The sequence below is a fragment of the Manacus candei genome, unplaced genomic scaffold (genome assembly GCF_025592945.1).
Source record: "Manacus candei isolate 608988 ecotype Guabito, Panama unplaced genomic scaffold, ASM2559294v1 h1tg000009l, whole genome shotgun sequence".
Lineage (NCBI taxonomy): Eukaryota > Metazoa > Chordata > Aves > Passeriformes > Pipridae > Manacus > Manacus candei.
This window is the reverse complement of record NW_026138057.1, coordinates 6,406,650-6,428,838: the sequence shown is the minus strand read 5'-3', so window position 1 is coordinate 6,428,838 and position 22,189 is coordinate 6,406,650. Positions and strand designations below refer to the sequence as shown.

General features: G+C 45.1%; 1 protein-coding gene across 9 annotated transcripts in view; it reads left to right on the top strand.

Annotated features, from left to right (window-relative positions):
- BDNF (brain derived neurotrophic factor) overlaps positions 1-22,189 on the top strand; it is a 37,959-nt gene that overhangs the window by 4,240 nt on the left and 11,530 nt on the right. The window contains exons 1-2 of one of the 9 annotated variants that reach the window (XM_051776865.1): positions 16,643-16,708; positions 17,967-18,035. The exons of 3 other annotated variants lie outside the window; for them this stretch is intronic. Coding sequence is in view for 1 of the 6 variants with exons in the window: in XM_051776861.1 (XP_051632821.1) it covers positions 15,834-15,836 (3 nt within the window). In the remaining 5 variants the exon portion in view is untranslated. Of the gene's footprint in view, positions 1-14,353; positions 14,438-14,646; positions 14,936-15,647; positions 15,837-16,642; positions 16,709-17,966; positions 18,036-18,521; positions 18,866-22,189 lie in introns of those variants that run through there. 5 more of the 9 variants (XM_051776867.1, XM_051776862.1, XM_051776871.1 and 2 more) reach the window with 5 other exon arrangements.

Here is a 22,189-nt window from a genome sequence, read left to right as displayed (position 1 = left end):
CAAGGGACAGATTTTCCTTAGAACTGTAAGTCTTACCATGAATCACTGTAGTAAATCACCAATGAGCACTTGAAGATGTAGGTGCTAGAATTTTTTAAATCAGATACGCAAACAAAGAGAGTATCCAGGAGATTTCAGGAGAACTAGTTCATTCCTCTAGCAAAAAATAGTCATGTCAAGTTCTGTGAAAAGGATCTGTAAGAAACAGTACCTCTCAAAATTGTGGAAAATCAGTAGTTTCCCTAGACCTTGGGAAAGAGACAGGTAGCACAAGGTAAAATACATATGGATAGACACTTTCACGGCTCCCTCCCCTTTGAGCTAACATTAGATTGGGGCTAAGAAACTAGGGCTAGCAAAAGCAGGCTTGTCAAAGTGGTCCTTAAAATGGATTTGATGGCTTTTGGGGCATGAAGAACTAGAAAGAAAAAAAAATGAACAAATGCAGGACTGGTTTTTGTAATCCTCATTTTCATTTGTGGTCAGCAAGTCCAGCTAGTCATAAGGACCACAGAATATGGGCAGATGATATGTAAAAAAAAAAAGGTATTACTTTTGTATGCCTGAAAGTAGGATTTTGAAACAAGTGTGAGTATCCAATGTTTCTCTTGTGTATGAGTTTCCAAGCGTTTTTACACCTCCTTTCTGTGTCTCTCCCACCACATTGTTAGGAATACTAAAATGCCCTGACAGGGAAATGTCAGGGGACATCCTGCAGTGCCCAGGGCACGTGATGAGCAGGTTCTCATGCAAGCTGCTCACCAGCTTTGGTGAATCCCTACACCCACGTGCCAGCAAGGTGTAGGGTAGGGCGCTGGCTTCTCCTATGAACTGAAAATATCTCTGAGACATACTCTTGCAAAACTGGAGCCAGGAAAACATACCAACTGACATGGAGTTCATATAACAACTGCCCACCCATTTCATTATTTCACAAATGTGTGATTCGTGCTTGTGAGCTGTCACCATTAACATTTCCATCTGTCTCAATATTGCTTCTATTCTTAGTTGCTTTGTGATAGATGTAGGTGTATGAAAAGGATTTTTCCCCCCTCCTTGTGTCGTGAAACAAAATAAATGAAAGCCACATATCTGTAATCCACGCATTTCACGCAGGCAGCAAGAAATACAGGCACTTTTGTGGCACTCCCATTACTAGATGTAGAGGTGGAGTAAGAAGCAAGAAGTGAGTAAGCAGGAAGGGAAGTAAGAAGTCCATGTGGCCTCTTGGTGCTGCCGGAACATGTGCTCAGTGGGGAAAACCATAAATAAGGCAAAATCTAACTCCAGAAGAATAATATTGCTTTGATTGCCTTTTGAGCATGCAGTTGGAGAGACCTATTTTCCTAACCATGTAAGTATGGGAATAATTTTACTTACCATGTAATCCTAATTGGTCTCTTCCTGAGGCAGTCTCAAAGGGAAAATAGCTGTGACACGCTTTGGTGTTCAACAGATGAGGTCCTCAGCTGTGTAGATATTTCTAAACTCAGAGCTTTCAAGCTACTCATCGCTTGGACAAACAGAAAACTCTTTGCATAATGTAGACAAACCCTGCATTTCCCAGTACCTCTATGCCAAAAGTGGAATCGATGGGCTACCTGTGGAACTGACATTTCACAACAGTCTCCAGCAAAAGTGAAATCTTGCTCCAGTCACGTTATTCGTGTTTTCATTTGAACTTCGTGGCAGAGTGCAAACTCGTAGTCTCCTGATGGAAAAAGTCTTTTGAAGTCGCTAATGGACGTGACTGATTCCCACCCCTGGCGCAGGTTGACGCTTCCCAGAGAGGCAGGGATTAGCCAGGTCTGGTCCGTGGCATAAGCTGGGCTGCAGGGGGTTGGCCCCTGCCCCTCCTTTGCTCGTGGAGAGCCTTGGGGCCAGGACATTGCCACAGAGCCAACTCTGCTGTCGGTAAGTGGTTTCCTCACAGTCCCAGGCTGTTGTATTGTCTCCCATGGGGAACATTAGTGGTGGGACTGTAATGGACCAAAGTCTTGCCAGAAGTGGCCAAGTGTATACTTTCTCTTCCCCTTGCCTTTTCGTGGTTTGGTCTGTCTTTTTATTTTTTTTTTCCCTTCCCAAAATAGCACACAAAACCCCAATTTAACAAGCGTAAACTGTACACTCTGGCCTCCAATTTATTTTGACATTTGGCAAGAATGATTATGCAACATGTTCATTAAGTCATAACATTTTCGCTACTTTCCCATTCCAGATCCTTATTGACTGTAGCACATGTGAAAATAATGAACTTATTTATTCTCCAAATGGACAGTAGACCCCAAAGCTCCCAAGAAATAGCATTGTTTATGGATGTAATGTATGCAGTGACTTTTAAGGCCCTAGGTCTTACCTGACTGTAAAAAAAATAATGGTTCATTTCTGAAAGGGGTGAGGACGAGTTTATCATCCACTAAAATGTTTATAAGATTGTGCAGTTAAGGAGGTCTCATCAGACCAGTTGTTTCTTTTTTCTTAAACAGAGCCTTTGTGGGATTTGGGAATAATGCAGTAAAAAGTTATGGTAGTAGATAATTAGATGGACCAACTAAAAGCAATATGAAAGGGGGCTGGTAGCACAAGGATTACAGAAGGTGTGTGGGCATTTTGACATCCAGAAAACATTATAGATCTGGTCTCAGCTACCTCAGTCTCATGATGATAATTAAGAAATGTGGGTGTAGAAAGGCTCTTTGCATGGTTTGGTTGGATTATTGCTGCAGTTCAAAACACAATTGACAGAGACACCCACATTGGACATGATTGCCCTTTGATGAGGCAGATTCTGACTTTTTAAAGCTGACACAGTTAAAATTATGTCTAAAGTTTATGGGGCCACAAGCTTCACTCTAGACTCCATTATTATAACAAATGGTAAAATACAAGTCGAAGCAGTAAAAGAAAAAGGGAGAGGCATGTTGAGGAGAAAGGGACCCTGGCAGTGGGAAGGCTTCAGGTTTAACCCTTCTCTCATCTGTTTGGCAAGACTAGAAGCACATGGACAGCGTTCAGGGGGTTGGCTCTGTAAATATGTCTTCTTTAAAGAAAGGCAGGAGGGAAGACCAGCGAGTCTGGTTCCATTGATAACCCACAGAGTGTAAAGCTTGGTTCCTATACAGCTTGTGTGTTGTGTGGCACACCTTTCCAGCTCTTTTACCTCCAACAGAGATGTTACTGAACTCCCCTCTGAGCACTGAAAAAGATAAAAAAATACCATAAATTAAAAAAAAAAACAAAACAAAAACCCCAAAAAACAAACAAACAAAACAAAACCCAAAACAAAACCCAAAAAACAAACAAACAAAACCAAAAAACCAAACCCAAAAAGTTTGCAGTTTTTTATATGTAGAATATGTTTTTAAGAAACACTTGTGAATGGGAAGAGAATGATGGAGGCTGTTTAGATGGTGACTGCTCGAGCCTAAGACAAGACTTAACGTACTCACTCTTGCAGCATATTCTTCTAATATTAGAGACACTAAACCTGTACAGCTATGGAAATGTCAAAGTATTGACTTCAGCCCTGATCATGCATTCAGGTTTCTTTATTCTTTTACATGTTACCTTGAAACATCAGCACTAGAAGGATGGTGGCCCACAGGTTGTTCTGTATCTGTCACTTAGCTCCCATTCAGATTTTCCCTGGGGAATCAGAAAAGGCCATACATTGTCAAGGCAGACAGAGCTGTGAAAATATTTGACATTTCAAAATTATCTTTTTTTTCCAATATTTTCAACACAAACTCAGTTCTATATTGTTTTACAGAGTGTTCAAAGATGCTTTCAGTATTTCCCTCTAAAGCTATCATCAGTAGTCTGACAATGACATTTGATAAAATATTCAGATTCGAAGCAAAATAATATCATGAAAAGACAATGGATTTAATGGATTTCAGGGAAACAGGTGGTTACCAAAGGGGGAAAAAAAAAAGGCAGCTGATTTCTGACAGCAAATACCCTTGAAACCCAACCAACTCCACTGAGAATGGGATGCAGCAAGAGTCATGAGCAGAGGCCACGAGACGGGAGCTGCTTAGGTGTTAGTTGGCTCTGTCAAATACATGTTCACTCACATCTGCCAGAAGTTTATAAAACCATCTGAGAGGATATTTGGCTGAATTTTGTAAACAGATAGCTGATAAAATAGTATTGACCATGAAAACAAAAAGCCTTAGCAGTTTTTAAATGAGGCTAAATCCAGGGTTTGAATTTTCCAGTGGATGATGATGCATCTCAAATGTCCTTTACTTCTGTACATCTCCTACTGTAGCCTGAAGTGTGAAACCCCTTATTCTATTGCTGAAAACCTGTTGTATCAGGGAGCAAATAAAGAATAAAGTATCTATCGGTCAGAGTCATTCACAGGAGTGAATCTTACAGTATTTCCCATCCAAATCTCTTTCTGTGTCCCAAATTTGGTTTATTGACTAAGTTATTCTACGTCCTTGCACCACACTCATCATTCATCATTGAACACCTTTCTAAGTGGCATGACTAATATCTGTCACACGTTTTGCTCTCATCCTCTTCTGAGGGAACAACTATTTAATTGTAGGATTTTTCCGTACTGGTTTGTTTGTTTGTTGGGTTGGTTCATTTGGTTGGGTTTTGTTTGGTTTGGGGCTTTTTGCTGTTGTGCATGAGTCTTTCACAAAGCTCTTGGTGGTGCAAGAGGTGAGAGTTTAATCATAGATTCACCTGTTCTCTTTCTCTGTGGCATCCACTCCTATATCAGCAGTCCGTCACTCTATCCACCACTTATTCCCCAGGCAGATCTGATTCTCGTGCTTTTTCCGCCCACCACCTGTTGTTTTCCTCTTCCCAAATCCTTCACCTAGAATCAGCTGCCCAACCATGGTCATAGCCCAGGAGGCCCACTGCTTTTCTCACCTCTTTTTTTGAGCTCCTTCCAAGACCCAAATGCCTCTGACTTCAGAGGGGTTTTTAATCCCCAGTCTACTGCCTTTGGCACCAAACAGTTATTTTTATCATCTACTTTCCCATCAAAGTTTTTCTGCAGCATTCCCTAAAGAAAATTCTGCTGGTTCTCAAATCTTAAGGAAACCAAAATATCTGACAAGAAGGCTGAGTCCTTAAAAAGGCAAACCTAGAAAGTTAATTCAAAACGGCCAGAATTTCCTATTCATTTTCCATACGGATTTTCCAGACAAAGGATTTTTACATCAAAGGGTGTAAATTCAGATTAATGCAAGGCATACACTTCAGGCCAGAGGAAAAGACAAAGATGACGGACCTTTCCAAATTATTTTCTGTTGGGTCCATCAGCCTGTCCAAGAGCAACAGGGTAGGACCAAAGCCAGGTACTGACTCGCCTCCTTGACCACCAGAGGCCATTTCACCAGCAGCTGCTTGCATGTGGCAGCTGCCCGGGGCTCTGATCAGCAGCAGAACTTCCCTGCAGGGCTCCTGTGGGCTGCATGGACCCCCTGCCAGCGAGGAGGTGTGGGAGCACCAGGAGGTGACGGGCAAGCGGGAGTGATGGATAGTGCTGGAGACCTGGCAGGCCCAAGGCTGGCCCGCGTTAGGGAAGCAGTGCTTGGATGGAAAAGAAATAGAGATGCATCTTGCCCAGTACAGGGGAACACGGGATGAAAGGTCCATCTTCCCGGCAAGCTAGTTTAGCAATCCCTCAGCCGTCTGCAGGCGTGTCCTGCCTGGCTGTATCTGAAGCTTTGATGATGGAAGCTGTCCACTGACTTCTGAGTCCGTGCTTTCTGTGGGGTGTTAGTAAAGATTAATGGTTAGCTAAAAATCAATTGGCTAAATTTAGATGGAGGTCTAGTACCAGTTTGTCAAACAGACAATGAGAATGTGTTTTTCATCTGCTTGTCTTTCATTTGTATTAGCACTCAGGCTGAGCCTTTTTTCCTGAGTTTCTCTAAGCCCATCAGTATGTGGAATTAGCACAACGTTCATTCACTGCAAGGGTGAGGGCCTGACAAAAGCACAGCAAACCCAAACTGCAAAATAAACTATGTAGTCAGTTATGCTTCCCCAGCTCTGGTAGCTGGTGAAATTTTCTGGCAGTTAACGGGGTCTAAATTAAGAAGCTAATCAGAAATAAGACTGAAAATTGTGTTGGTTCTTATTTACTTTCTTTTATCTTGATACGACTTCTTAAAAGAATATTTTTAACAGATCCTTTAAACATTTGTAGTAAGAAGCAATAGACAAAATGTCATAATTTCCATATGAAGGAGTTTCTCTCAGTGCAATTCCTATATAAAAAAGCCATTTTATCCTAATATGGTCTTAGAGCCTAAGTAACATATTCTGTCGCAATGACTTTTGCATCTAAACAATTTTTCTGTTTCATATCCAAGAAGAAATGTTGAATATTTAAATTCCACATCCTTTTTGATCTTAATTCCCATCACAGAAGAGCTCTTTAGGCCTCATCAATGTGCTCTAGGTGCAATATCAGAGTATATTTTTCATATTACGGGATCTAACCCAAATTAAGAAACCAATGGGGTAGAAGCTATACATGCCTGGAAGGGAAAATGATTCTGCTCGGAGCACGTAGCAGGGTAAAGCATCAAACAGAAATGCAACAAAAGTCTAAAATAAGGGTTTTAATGCCTTGCTGCAAAGTCCTTGCTGAAAATCTAGCACTCAGCTCCCTTCTGATTTAAAAACTTTGCATTCCTGCTGACTTGAGAGGTGTTTATATTCAAATAAGTAAAGGCACCATGAGTACAACTGCAAGTTGCAATAAATTATAGCAGATTAAGCAGGCTAACTAATGATACAAAGAGGTGTTTAAAGCTGCCACTCCCTTGTAAGCATTTACGTTTCAGATGTATAAACTACATGCAAAATAAACAGTGTCCAGAAAATAAATGTAGATAACGTTGTTTACGAATTTATACTCCAATGGCACGAGTCCTGAACCACCAAGAAAGGCCCCACTAAATACACCCCCTAAAAGCCAGGGGTGTATTTTACTTGAGTAGTCTTTGAGTTGTATCCAACCCTAAAAATAAAGGGGCTTTGAGCATGTCAAATGCGGGACTGCTTTCCTCCTGCTTAAGGTTATGTTCGCACAGGTTTTGTGGTGGTGGCCGTGTCTCCACTGCTGGATGCTCCTGCCCCACCACCACACCTCAAGAGCCACCCCGTCCTTGTGCAGGCTTGGGGCAGAGAAATCGATACGTTTTCCCATTTGAGAAATGGTGTAGAACGTGAGGAAAGTTATTTTAAAATAGCTTAAAATTTGTATTGATTTTCTGAATCGATATTTCAGGATTTTTGAATTCCAGAGTAGCCGTACATCCGCCCTGTGTCTTGTTCCCATCTCTCTGCATCTATAAATGATAGTCTGAGCACGTCACGTGCTGCAGAGAGAGAACCAGCTACGCATCCAATTACCCCCATGCCTTACTCGTGAGGAGGAAAATAATATTTTAATTGGAGTACTCAAAAATACAGCTAGACTGATACCAGCTACTATTTAAGGCAATTCTGCCATGCAAGTCAATGAAATAATTTCGTCTGGCCAGCTCAGAGGGATAAAGGCCCCTGTGCCATTCCCACTCCTTGGGGCTGGGTGCTACAGGGAAAGGAAAGAGGAAGTGGGGACGGCACCCTCTTTGTTGGCATCTTTTGCTGTGTATTAGCTCACACATGCCCCAGTGGTGTCTCTTGCTGCTGTCAGTGCTCACATGCCGCCCGGGCGCTCCTCTGCCGGGGATAAACAGACCATCCCTTTTATCTGGACAAGTGAAAACTGCCGGACAGACACGTGGCTGCCTATTAATCTCCGAAGTGGAATGTAGTAACATTTACACACAACATGGTTCCAGTCATTAAATTACTGAAAGATTAACAATCCCGAGTGCTCAATAAACAGAAAAGGCACCGTGCAAACGAAACGTTCTAGTCAGGGGAAATTTTTTGCTTTAACGTGACTAATCCGGTACTTGTTTCTTGAGCCGCAAGTCACAGTAACTGGAGGAGGAGAACATAATGTGGTCTGGATTTCATTTTGAGGACTATCTTTAATTTTTACTGCTGCGCTGATAATTTTAGTTAGCAATTAACAAAAATATCTACCATTCCTCAAATACTTCTCTCTTCAATGCTTTAGGTGGTTAACGCAGAAAATGTTTTGAACTCCAGGGTTGTTTCTTAGGTGAAATAGCTTGGTACCCTATTTAAAGAAAAAATACCCTGAATTCATCTTTAAACACATCGGCTTGTTAAAAGTATTGACGTGGCTGTGCTTTAAAGAGGGACTGAGCCAAAGCACCTTAACCTCTTTGGGAAGATGTAGACAACTAAGGGCAGCGTAAAATGCCTTAATATGAAAGTCGTGCAGGGCAGTAGAGCCAGAAGAACTATTTAATGTTTACACATGCTTTTCATTCCCAAGGATCTCCGCATGCCCAAGGAGGATCCCTCCCTCCAGCTCCTGGCCAGAGCAGGGTCCTGTGGGTGGTGGGCACCCCAGGACAGCTTCCAGCCCCCAGCACCCAACGCCATCCATCCTCCACCTCCCCTCCCTGACTGTTTGCTTTAGATCTCTTATCACCCATCACCCTCCGGGCAATATCGCTGAGCTGCCGCACCTGGCGAATGGAGCGCTTGAGCTTGATGTCTGAGGAGATTTTAGTTGCCTAAAGAGAAATAAACTACAAAAGAGCATTCACAGGGCTGTAGACCTGGGATCTGGGGGCTTGCTTAGTTTTAGTACGTACCCAAAATATGCTCTCCACAGTTATGCACTAAAGAGGGTTTGGTAAGGCATATACCTACTCCGACAAGCTGCCTGTCTAAGTTTATGAACCCTCTGGAATCTGATCCCTTTAAATATTAAAAATAATCCACTGTATTGCATCTAATTGAAACCCACAGAATACTTAGAGGAAAGGAGAGATGAGTCAATCCCAACACCTTTCACCCACAAGTGCACCAACAGTTTTCTGATCTTCTTTAATCATAGAGCTCCAATGGCCTGATTCGTCACAGGAGTGCATCTCCAGCCATCTAATCTTTCCACACTCGGCTCAGGTTTCCCCCATCCCAAGGAATCACACACAACGTCTTTGGAGAAGAGGGGATTTTCTTTTTCCCTTCCCATGTCTGCAGCTTCCTCAGAGTCTGCATTTCTGTTGTTGTTCCATGCCCTCCTTGCTGCCTGCTGCAGTGGAGCCATGGCTGGGCTGTTAGCAGGAAGGTCAGGGGTGGGTGGGGAAGGGCTCAGGCACCGTTCGCCAGACACCCAGTACACTGGATACTCTCAGACACAACCCAGATACTTTGCTCTTTGCTCAGGTACTGGGTTATTAAACATGCCTCCAAAACAACAGCAGTAAGGCAGAGACACTCAGGAGATGAACAGCCAGTTTTAGTGAGTGCTAAAGCATCAGGGCATGATAAACCCAACTCTTAATGCTGCCGCTGGGCTGTGTTCGTTCTCTTCTTAATTTTTTTCCCTGTTTTCACCTTTTTGACTGTGCCACCATCCTCGACAGCTGCCCTCTACCCCTCAGTGTGGGGCCAGCCTGGCACAGCTCAACACTGGCCACAGGACCAGGTGGTCAGGACGAAGGGTGAATTGTCCTCCTGGCTTCCCCCAGCCCTTCTGCACAGGGAAGAGGGATTTCCTATGTGGTTTAGGACTCCCACTGTCCAAGCAGTGCATGGAGTTCATGCAAAACCCCAAAAGGGAAGCCTAGAGGCTGGGATGGGGAGGATTTTCTTGTGTGGGTGTGGGTGTGTGTGTGCATCATTCGATGCATGTGGTAATTGTCACAGATGACACATATATTCCATTTCTATGACACTTGATGCCAATAGAGACAACTATATGAGCAGTGGCCAGGAACAAACCCAGAAGGGGTGTGCTCAGCTAACAAGTATGTTCATGAGCAGCTTAATAAATTTATGTATAATAGACACATGTATTTCCTCGTTTGCAAAAAACTAATCTGCACCTACCACAGAGCTGTCAGAGAAGCAGTTTCCTGCCCATAAAGCATGCTAAAATCCCTGACTAGAAGGCATGGAACAAGATCCAGGGTACAGATCCCACCATGTGATGGAAAGCTGGCATACCTCTAGCAGACATGAGAAGAGACCAATTATTTTAATTCTTTGTTAGAGTTTTAAAATCACTTTTGCTGTAGCTGGAGGGTGACGATTCTGAGCTATTAGGTGGTATTTTCTTGAGGAAAAATGTTGTGGTTGTGCTGCCTGTGATTGAAAGGGTAGGTTTCCCTGCTTTATCCTGTGCACATGCAGCCTACAAACTATGTCTAATGAAAGATCTTTGGATTTGTATTCCTGTCTTCACTGTTTCACATAATACTTTCCCTGCTAAAATGAGGCTGAAAGGCCTCTTGACAGATGTTGTTCACTGAAAGCGAAATTAAACTCAAAATTAAGAGCAAGTACCCTGTGCTATTTAAGGCACAGAGTATACTCCAGTAACCAAGCAAGCTGCTTGCAGACCAGAACCACAGCAACTCTTTGCAAGCTGGACATGAGGTTGTGAGATCCAGTGCCACCAACCCCAGGGCGTTACCACACAGCACTGGTGCCCAGGAGAGCCTGTGACTGTAGCTTGGCCAACCCCTGGGTGCAAGGGGTGGGCTGGGGAAGTGATCCCCACCATCCTTCTCTCGTCCTCTCAGTCACAGCCTGTATGATTACAAAGATTTTACAAATTTGAGCAGAATTTGGGTTTGGTCCTCAAAGATGCTGAGGGTTTTCTAGTGTCACTGATGTTAATGGGGAGCATGAGGGGCTCTCTTGTGTGTGCTGTGATTCCTGAATCATCAGAGAGTGGCATCACAGCCCAGTCATCTTCTTATAAATGCACCATGCCTGCAACTCCCAGTTGTGTACATAATCCATTGCAATTTTTAGCATTAGTTGAGTTGGAAAAGTTTATTTCCATGAACTTTCCAGCCCTTTAATGTGAAAAAATAGCAAATAAAGGTAACTAGGAAACATGAATAAATATAATTAAACTTAAAATGCTTGTAATGATATAAGAACTGACCTCAGCCAATTAAAATTTTTAATAGAAAAAAACCTTCTAGCGTCAAAACCCAAGTACATCAACAGCATTGTCCCTTCTGTAATCAGGATTAGTTTATATTTCCTGATAGCTGAGTGAGGAGCAGTCCAAATTGTAGCTTCTTGACCTTTTTCTCATTCAAAAACAGGTCAAGATACTACGTGAATAAAATGGGAGTGTAAAGACACATTTGGGGGGGGGAGACTGAATCACCAGTTACCTATCGACTAACTATGGACCTTTTAAGAATGTTACTCTTTTCAAGTATTGACTTTTTTTATTGCTTCTCTTACAATTGCAATGGGGGAATTTAAGAGCCCCACAAACTACTTTATCATATAATTAGTTTATCAGTAAATTTGGACCTTGTACATCAATCACTATAATGCATAACCTCCACTGAGACAGAAACCAGATGTGCGTGCTTCTGCTTTCTTCTTTATAGTATCTACAGCATCATTAGTGCCTATGCTGCAGTTTAAATTGAATTCAGCAAAAAGCAATGATCTTACCCTCCTGCAAGCAATCTGATATTACTGCAGGGATAAATCAACATTATGTTGATTGACAACTCATGCTCTTTCCCTGTTGTTGTATGGAAAAGGGTGAAGTGTGATTTGTGTATACAAAACTAATAATTTTCAAAAGTCAGGTACAGAAAAAAACACTCGGTTTACACAAGTAAATGCTGTAAGGTGGGCATATTGTGGCAATAACACCAAGAGGCTCCATACACTGAATTATCTGAAATCACTGGAAAAGGGCCTGGCCTGCCCATTTCTTCCTCATGCAGCCTGTGGTGTGACTTTCCTTTCGAGTGCCACTCACTTCTGACATCTGTACAATCCAAATGGGAAAAACATAGCTGCTCTTGAGACAGGCTGAAGACATCTCTGTCAGACGCGACAAGAGAGAACTCTTTCTGGGGCTACCAAGTAAACATCAGGCTGTCTGATCTTTGCATCCTGTGTATCCCACAATTTCCATGGTGAGGGTTTATGTAACCTCCACATTTATAGTACATCTTATGGACAAAGGAGTGGAGCTCCAACCAGGGCAGTGTCTCCATGTGATGACTATCAGTTGCTTCACAAACTAATACTTTGTAGGCCAAATTTTTTGGGATTCATTCATAAAAAATTCTCCTTGAAGTCAGGGTCCGATTGAAACATATGAAGCCCAGCCTGCATGTGCATTTAAAAATCCAAACAGGTAATTATTTACACTACTTTTTTCATTTTCTCAGTAATCAAGCACTGGCTGGTAATAATCCCCAAAGGGCTGATTATACCAGCAAGATACAGCAGCTCTCTGACCACACCTCTTCCCCGGGAAAATCCGTACACCGGCGCAAAAGGCAGCATGTTTGTAGCAGAGCAAAATTGGAATTTCATGGTTGCCTGGAATTAATGGTTCTCACGTTCTTAGCAGAGCTGAGCTGAAAGCGTGTACCACAGAGTGAGGACTTGTCAGGCGGTCCGTAACACACTTCCTTTCCAAAATTAAAAACTTGTTTTGATTGCAAGCAGACTTTTTCAGAGTATATGCCTTCTCCTTCGCTCCTGAGAACGGGCCAGAAGATGCTTAAGTGTTTCTAAAGCATGATATTCGCTGCTGCTCATCTGCATGTCTAGTGTACCAGGAGAAGAGTCCTTCCTCCAGGAATAACACGTGTGTAATGTATTACATTACAGCTGATTAAAGTAGCCTCTGCTGCTGCTGTTAAACTTGACTGGTGGATCGTCCAAATATCTGCAGGCATCATCTTATGAACACAGAATATTGAAATTGTGCTCTTATCACTGTACAAAAAGGCTGCTGAAAACATGCTGCCTTGGTGAAATCAGGCACCCACACTAATACAGTCACACCTGGAAAGCGGAATGGTATTGTGGAGAGAAGTCTAAAACAGGTAAATGAAATGCACATGTCAACTTAGCAAGTGCCAGTTACAATACCATGTTTGAAATAGGTCTCGAACATCCACACAACATTATCACTGAGAGATATAAGGTTTTATCAGTGTATTAGAGTGGGAAAAGGAATGGCTGATGCATTCCTAATGGCAGAATTTTAATAATACAGAAATAGCAGAGCAGGACTTGGCCTGAAGTGCTACCTCTATTAGTGACTATCAGCCAGCAAGGGCTGAGTGTGATTCCTCAGGCCCAGGCTGTTAGTGAGGACTTACTTTGAAAATTTGTCTCCTTTCTTGTAAATTGAGTAGATTTTGACTGGAAAACACCGAGACTAAAGAGGTAGAACTGTCTTCTAGCTCAGTGACACTTTTAGTTCAAACACGTGAAACCAAACCCCCAAGTGCAAGAAAGATGGTAATGTGGTACTTAAACACGATTTTTAGAGAAGCTCTTAAAGCTGCAAGGGTTGTTAACCACCAGGAATCTTTCCCTTAGTATATATTAAAAGCTGGTTTATATGGAAAGTGTTAGGTGTACTTGAATTTCAAACGCCTTGGTTATTTTATTACTTTACCAATCTAATCAATGCAGGTGTTTCATAGCAAAAGCACACAAGCAGTCAGACTGTCTGAGGGCAGCAATGAGTTTCACACATTTCTCCTGGTATCAATAAATGGCCAGAAGTGTGCTGGAGTGACTGGGCCTTTGGCATTAATTGCAATTAGATGGCAGTCAGGCTTGAGGTGCAAAAACATACGTGTCTTAACCGATTCATAAAGGAGTTGGGATATCTTCTTCTGAAAATCAACCGCTTCCAGTTTTACCAGTGAGGGGACAGGGAAGGACAGAGGTGGGGCCACCACAGCCCAAGCCGGGCAGGGGGTGCAGTCAGTGCCTGTCCCACGGCTGGCTGTGCCGTGGGATGTGGCACAAGCTACTGTGCCCCGCCAGCCACACGCGTGCGCTGCCACTCGCCGCAGCCGGCCCAGCCAGGGATCGTGCCATCTCTCTGTCTTTACCAAGATCAAATGGAGCTACTCAATCAGGGGATGCCATTATTGCCTCCACCATGCAATTTCCACTATCAATAATTTACTGTATGTGCTGCACGGGCAGAAGGGGGAAACGGCCAGACAGATTTTTGACAGGGGGTACGGAATGCACCCCGCGGACGGCGGGGCAGAGCCGAGCAGGGCGTTTCGCCCGAGATCCACGAGCTCCGCGCCCGCCCCTGTCTCCGCCGGCGGGCGCTGGCGCGACGGGCGGCCCCGCTGCCGGTGTCGTCCCCGGCCCATCCCGGTGCCGGTGCCGGTGCCGGTCCGGGCAGAGCCGCCTCGGGGCCGCCGGGACTCGAGCGCCCGCTGCGCGCCTGCAGAAAGTCACCGGTGTAACGTTACCTGGGGCGCTCATTAATAAGCAATGCCTGTTATTATCTTGATTGCATTCTTAATAGGCGAACTACGGAGAGGTCAGCGCGGGAGCGATATTTAAATGGATCGGGCTTGCTTAATACCCGGCGGAGTAAACCAATATCCCGCCGCTGGCGGGCGAACAGACACCCCCCCGCCCCGCTCGGGGGGCGCCGGGGGAGCGGAGCGGAGCGGAGGGGAGCGGAGGGGAGCGGAGCGGGGCCGGGCGGGCGGGGCGGGGGCGGTGGCGGGGCCGGGAGGCGGTGCGGAGGCTCTAAGCGGGGCAGCGCGGTGCCTGCGGCCGCCGCAGCCGCTGGCCGGGGGCGAAGCCGCTCGGCGAGGAGGAGGCGGCGGGGCTGGGCCGGGAGGCTCCGGTTGGGCGGCGGGAGTGGGGGATCCGGCTCCGCTGCCCTCCCGCCCCTCATAAAGCTTTGATGAGACACTTGAGACGCCGCCTGTGTTGCCGAGGCGGCGGGAGGTGGCCGGTGGGACTGGGCGCCCGGGAGAGGATGTGACTTCCCGGAGGGGACCCGGACAGGCTTTGTGTGGACGACAAGGTACGCGGCGCCCCGCCAGGAAACTTGGAGGGGCCGGGGCTCGGGAGGTGCGGGTGACTGCGGGGCTGGGCGGGCGCTGGCCGGGGAGACGCGTCGGGGAGCGGGAAGGGCGCCGGGGGGTGGGGGGTGCCCGGGGCAGCCCCGACCCCTTTGTTCCCGCACCTGCCGGCCCGGCGGGGCCGTTCCCGGGGCCGTTCCCGGAGCTGTTCCCGGAGCTGTTCCCGGGGCCGTTCCCGGGGCCGTTCCCGGCCGGGCGCGCGCTGCGGGCGGCGCGCGGGACCCGCCGGCGCTTCCCCGACGGCGGCGCGAGAGCCCCGCGCGGGGCGCGGCGCGCGGCCCTGGGGCGGCGGGGGGCGCCCCCTGGCGGCGGGCGCGCGGCGGGGCCCCGGCCCCCTCCTCGCTCCCTCCTTCCCTCGCTCCTTCCCTCCTTCCCTCCGTCCCTCGCTCCCTCCTTCCCTCCGTCCCTCGCTCCCTCCTTCCCTCCGTCCCTCGCTCCCTCCTCCCCTCCGCCCGCGGCGGGAGCGGCGGCGGGGCTCGGCCCGGCCCGGCCGCGGAGGAGCCGGGCTGCGGGCAGGGCCGGGTCCGGGCGCCGCCCCGGTGCCGTCAGGGAGGGGCGCGATGCACTTGTTGAAGCTGGACCGTCGCTGGAATGTGAAGCACGCCGGGCACCCTCACCGGGATCCGGTGCCATGGGCGCCGTGTCCTCTGCCTCTCCCGCTTCCCCCGTCCGCCGGGCGCGGGAAGCCCGCGGGCAGGGAAGGAAGGAAGGGCGGGCAGGCGGCGCAGGGCGGGAGCCCGGCGGCCTGAGCGGCTGGAGGTGCCCGGGAAGGGGAGCGGCGGGGCTGTGGATTCGTATCGGGGTGTCAGACACTCCTTCAGCCAGAAGCAAACGGGTTAAATGGTAAATTTGGTTGGCGAATGTGTAGTTAATACTTTGGAAACCTCGTGCTGTCCCGGTGATTTTTTTTTTTACTAGAATTAAAAGCGTGAGGTGTTACAGCTGTGAGCCGCGCTGGCTTTGCTTGTTTATTTTTAAGAGGTGCTGTTGGTGTCTTGGTTTGTACATTCCAGTTAAGATATGTCCTTTTCCTCTCAGTTTATTGTAGTTTGCTGTTCTGAGGTTATGCAAGATCAATAGTCATTACTTATTTATGTTTCTAGTAACACAGTTATAATGAATGCAAAGAATCTATCCTGGCAATACATTTTTTTTTCAGCCAGTATTTCTGTAATCTTTAATTCATGGTGATAAGTACTTAAAATGAATTTCCTTGGTTGTCTGTAGATACGAGCAGAGGGCTGGGTAATGAGCCACCTGCTCGTGGGTGGGAGGAACTCTCACATCACCAGTTTTGAGTGGCTGGTTGTGCAGAAGTGAAGGGTTTGCTCTGTTTGCGCATGGGTGGCTGTCCCGAGTGAGCAGGTCGTCGTATCGTCCTGCTCTTTTGTGCCGGGTAGTGCCTTGGTGTGAGTCAATGGCTCCGCTTGCAGAGCCGGAGCGCTGCCTGCAAGCCTTTGGGTGAAAACTTGAGCCCAGCGATGGCCCAGAATTAGTCTAGGTGTAGAAGACAACACAGGCAGAGGGGACGCTCTTGGCTCTATGCGAATCCTGTGGTTTGGCACACGAGAGGAGGTAGCAGCTGTCAGGGGGGACACCACGGCTTCCTGTGTGCGGAGCGGCCGCACTGGCTGTGTAAACACACCTGGGGAGAGGGGGAAGACAAACAGTGATGTTCTACAGGAGCGAGTGCTGTCCCTCACCTTGGTCTCAGGGTAAGGCAGTGGCTCTGTTTTAACTCTAAAATACCTTAAAGGAGCTGGTAGATGTTTCAGCTGTTTACTTAACGCGAGTAGATACGGGAGCCTTTCTGCTGGTCTCTGTAATTCACAACAATTTTCTGCTGTAGTACTATCACTTAATGTTCAGCTTCACTGAACCTCGGCTGGGAAAACCCATATGTAAGCAGTGTGCCTTCTGTTCATGTTGCCAGTGCTCTCTGCTTTCCGGAGCTGCAGGGTACATCCTGTTGTTATATGGCTGTGAAATCAGGGTAAACCAGGTCAGAAAGATGAAGAACATTTTTTATCCGAATAATGCAGATATAATGGTGGAGGAAAATGGGAAAGGACTTTTATCTTGCAGGGAGTAGGACTAAACTGAAAAAAGTTTAATTTCAAGCAGCATGCTTTTAAGCACCAAGGCATTATGTTGTAACAGTGGTGCTATGGGAGTACTACAGTGTGCTGGAATACTACAAAATGCAGTGCACAGACGCAAAGGATTTTAAAGACTCGCTAACATGTGAAAGAATATAGGGAAAGAATGTATAAGGTTCTGTGCTTTGCTTAAAAGCGAAGTGACAGTGCTGAGGCTGAAAGTAGCTGCAGTTAAAAGTCCTTGCAGTACCTGTAGCACTTTATGCAACTGTTACTGTTGCTGTCAGGAAAACACAAGAAGCTGTGTGTTTTGCTCAGAAGATGATTCTCCGGAGGGGTGCGGGACAGGTCACAGGTAACTTGAAAGTAGGAGAGCCTCTCAACCCTCCTATGGGCAAGCACTGCATGAACATGAGAAACAATTCGCTCTACTGAGTGACTTGTGTAGTAAGTGTGATCCTAGTAAAAAAAAAAGAAAGTACGTCCCATACCTGCCTTCCTGGTTTGTATAAAAGGCTGAAAAGTTGTTCTAAGAATGTGCCCTGTGCCTACACTAGAAATCTCACGTTAGGCATTGTGTGAATTGGTGGAGGCTCCACTAGAAAAGGATATGTGCTTTTAATAGGTTAATTGCTGACTTGTCTTGACCTGTTTTCAAGCATATGTTGCGAGCACTTGGTTCCTCCTAAATAGCTGAAATGCTGCTTAATTGGGAAACTCTCAATCATTTCTTAGATCAGTTCATACACTGGCATTCTTGGTAATGCTTAGCTGTAAACACCCTTTAAAAGGAAGCTTTCAAAAGGCACTGAAGCCAAGCTATTTTTGTGTGTTGCTGAAATGAAGTGTTAACTCAATAACTTACTGTCTTCAGCTGCAGCTGGGAAGGTGCTGTGTGTAACAACTCCTGTTTGCTGTGATACACCATTAGGAAGCAGCACAGGTGTGTATAGAGTGAATGGCTTCATGTGTTGGGATGGGGCTGGTAGGCTGTGCTGTCTGTCAACTCACAAATCCTACTGTTTCCTTTCCTTATCCATACCTATTATTCAGTCTTATCTTTGACTGCGGGTTCTTTGAGACAGAGACAGTCTTGCCTGTCTTCTCTTCCTGGTACCTGACAAGGACTTGTGAGTGCTCTTGTAATTCAAACAATAAATAATAGATTTTGCTGTGCAGTGCATACAGACAACTCTGCTGTGGTCCCTTAAGCTTACATGTTACCAATTCCAGGCTCTGAGCAGCCCAGTGGGGAGCACTGTTTCCAGGAGTTGTCCATGTGGAACAGGACAGTCATATGCATAAGGTGTAGGTGATCTGTAGGGTCAGGCTCAGCCTTTCCTCCTTTTCAACATTCAGGACCTAATTATCAAGAACTTGTAGAGTGGTGGGGTCCAACTGCTACACCCAACAGCAACCACGAACATGGAGCAGTCTGAAATACTGGGAACACCATGGACCACACTGAACAGGAAGAGTCTTAGCAACAAAAAGCCAACCTCGTCTCAGGCAAAGTTTCTACCCTTTATAACCAGTGAACAGAGTGTTAGCTGTGAAAACACTGACCCGGTGTGATTGTGGTTCTTGGTGACACTGGTCCTAGTGGTAGCAGAATGTCCCCTTACAGCGTAATTTAGCCATCATGAGTGGATACAGCTGTCTGAAGATGAGTACCGTGGACAACCGGAGAAAGCAAAAGGAAACTTCCATCAGTGATTTTTCATGCCCTGGTGACAGCTGCTGTAAGGCTGTGGCAGTTGTATAGTTTCCTCGGTAAGAATATTGTATTTTTCAGAGAAGTCATTTTCTGAAACCAGTTAATTAGGACAGTTATTTCTGGCCGTGGCATTTGTAGAGAACAGAAGGCATGATTGTTCTTATATTTGTTTCTCTGAGTCCTTTGATCGACTAAAGCTCTCGATGCTTTACGCTATAAATTACCTCAATCCTTTGGCAGTTCACTTCTTTTCTTGTGTACTTGGTTAGGAAAATGCAGAAATCCTTGTGACTCAGCTACAGACTACTATAAATTATGAAGAAATGGGGGAGGGGGTCACATTTCACATTAGGAAAGGCAATTCTAGGAGGATGGGAGGAATACTGGTTGCTAAATTTGAGATAAGCATCTTATGGTATCTCAAAATCTGAGCAACTACTGCCACCTAGAGATGCACGAACCACACAGGCTGCTCGGGCTGGCTCTGCACCATTAAAATGAGTTAATCCCAATCCTTCTAACTCCTCAGTATAAATTTAGTGTAATAGTGCAGGCTTTTTTTAGGTCTGCAACTGAGGTGTTACCTGCGAATCCTGTTCTAGCAATTTAGGTAATTAAGTTTTATACAGTCTTCTCTATCTGGCTTGAATAGGTAAACAAGAAGCATCACTTTCAGTAAGAAAGTATTTGCAAGTCAAATCTATACTGGTTTGGTACAGCTGTTGGTGAGACTTTATAGCCTGTCTAAAGGTTGCACAAATAAAATGCAGTGTAGAACTAGTCCCTGAAGGATTTGAGTTGGGTTGAAGGTAGGTTTGTTCCCCATCCCATCGTTGAAGTCTACTTGTCAGGGGCTGCCCTTTAATTTGAGGGGCTAGAAAAGCATCCTGATTTTTCCCAATGTATTGAGTCAGCAGCCTTTAGGTTGGTTTCAGTAGATTCATACTTTTCTCCATTTAAAAGTACCGAAGTTAAGTTGAGTGCACAGGTGTTTGTTGCTCCCTCAAATCTAACAACATGGAATGCACTTGTTGTATCTGCTCTTTGGTTCTCTTGAGCTCGCAGCTTCTGATTTTTGTTCTGTGCATCAACCTGCTATAGCAGGTTCTTCCTCTGCATTTGAGAGGGTGCTGTTCCGTATTTGATTTGTGAAGAACTGCTTACAGAGAGAAACAATGCATCTGTTTTACCCACTGAACTCACAGTCACGTGTGCAATTAGTTGTTTGACTCTTAGAGACACAGTATGATTTGGGGGCTTTTATAATAACTGCTAACCCTTGGCTATCAAATGCCCAGTGGAATAAGAAAACCAAAGCAACTAAACCTCAGTTTAACCAAACCTGGAGTTGACAAGCCACTGCCTGATTGCATGTACTATATAACTTTCCATGTGATTGATTTTTTTAATTTCTTAAGATACTTGAAGTCTGTCAGCATAAACTATAATGGGATAAGATCTTAATGTATAACTTCCTAGGGAATAGAGTTTTCCTGTGGGAAACTGAGGAGCTGTGATACAGGGATATTTGCCACAAGTCAGGAAGCAACTGCCAACTGTTTATAACTTATCAGAGTGCATGAGAGCTGTTGTACCAGTCTAGAGTTTGAAAGACTGCTCTTGGCTCTCAGAGTTCCACATCAACCTCAGCCTTTCCTTTATGTGCACTGAGCTACAAGTAGGCTTTACATACATGTAGTGTAGAGGAGGAGCCTGGAAAAAAGTTGAACTAAGCAAAATCTTGAGCAAAATGCTGTTATATGTTCTTTTCTAATTCAGCAAAAGATTCACCCCAGAATCCTGTAGTACATATCTTTTAAAAGTGAGTTAAGCTTAATCTTGTGCCTTATCTAATGTGATTGAAACACTGCTTTCTTTAAACATAACAGCTTCTGGAGAAATGCAGTTTTGTCTAGATCAAGGAATTAAAGGTTGTGATCTCTGGATTCCTTAGTCCCTTATGCCATTTACTTTCTAAGCTTGGTGCACCACTGAGTATCCACATGGTTTAGTTTATCCATCTTTACACTGACCATGACGTTCTTGTTTAGTGTTCAGTACTTGATACACTGAGCAGAAAAGAAATTAAATCTAAACTTTATTCAAAGGCTGAATTAGTAAGTAAACCAGTCACCCCCCCTCAGTCACAGTTGTCACTGCACACAGAAGTGTATGGACACTGTTGGGATGAGCGACGGGACTTGTTTTGCAGTATTTCTAGGTAATTGTGCCTGCTGGCTGCCTCCATTAAGACTTGGATCTTCACTTGCTATTTACATTCCTTCTGAGTTGATAATCCAGTTTGACTGAGCCGTAAATGCCAAGAGAGAAATGCTATTTGATAGAATTTGTACTAAAAGCCAGTGTGAGTCCAAGGGGGAAGCAAAGTCACTGACAAGTTCAAGCTGGCAAGGATGACCTAACCAGAATCCATGCCAGGAAACTGTGGTGAAGTATGAATGTTCTGCTGAATATCATGACCATCCTTTATCTTTATAATTGGTTGAACCAAAACTAGAAATAAACACGTGTGAAGTTCTCCATTTTTGCTTTTTCAAATATAAACATTATACGTTATGTCAGTGTAATGATTTTTTTTGTTCTTATTGGCAGCTTATGTCCCACGGGTGAAGAAGGATTGCTTTTATTCTACAGGGGGCAAAGAAGGATGTTTCACATGTCATTGCAGCAGCAGGGTACTTACTGGTGTGGTGTTGGCAAATTGCTGCCAATGAAATGGTGCAAAGAGAGAATACACAGGTGCACCTTTACATCTTCTCACGGAAATGTATACTTTGTGTAATGACTTGCAAAAGAATCTCTGAAAATGAGTTTTCCCCTTAAAAGCTAATGATTGGCATGTGAGTTTAAAACAAAGAATAAAGCTGCCTTCCATGAAAGACTCATTTTAAGTCCTTTTCTCTTCCAGTTTTGCACCGATGATGTATTTCTGCTGCCCCCTGTGCAAAACTTTTCTGCCATTGAAACTGCAAAAGTAGGAGGAATGTCACCAGTGAGCAAGGATGTTGCAAAAGGATGTGAGTCAATTCCACACGCCTCCATTAAAAAAAAAAAAAAAAAAAAAAAGGCAGAAATAATGTTTAAGAAGAAACTGGGTAGAGGTCTAAGCCTCCAAAGAAGTCTCCACCTTTGAGACTGACAAACCTAGAGGCAACATCTTGAATTCCATAAGCCTCAAGCATGAAGTCATATGACTGGATTCTCAACCTGTTTTGTTCAACATGGATATTGTTGTATTTTTTTCCTTGCTCTGATTCTTGTAACTGTTATGAAACTTATAGACCCTTATGCTTGGAAATACTATAAATCATTTCCCCTGCCTTTAGCTAATGGAAGGACAGGTATGCAGTGAGAGCCAG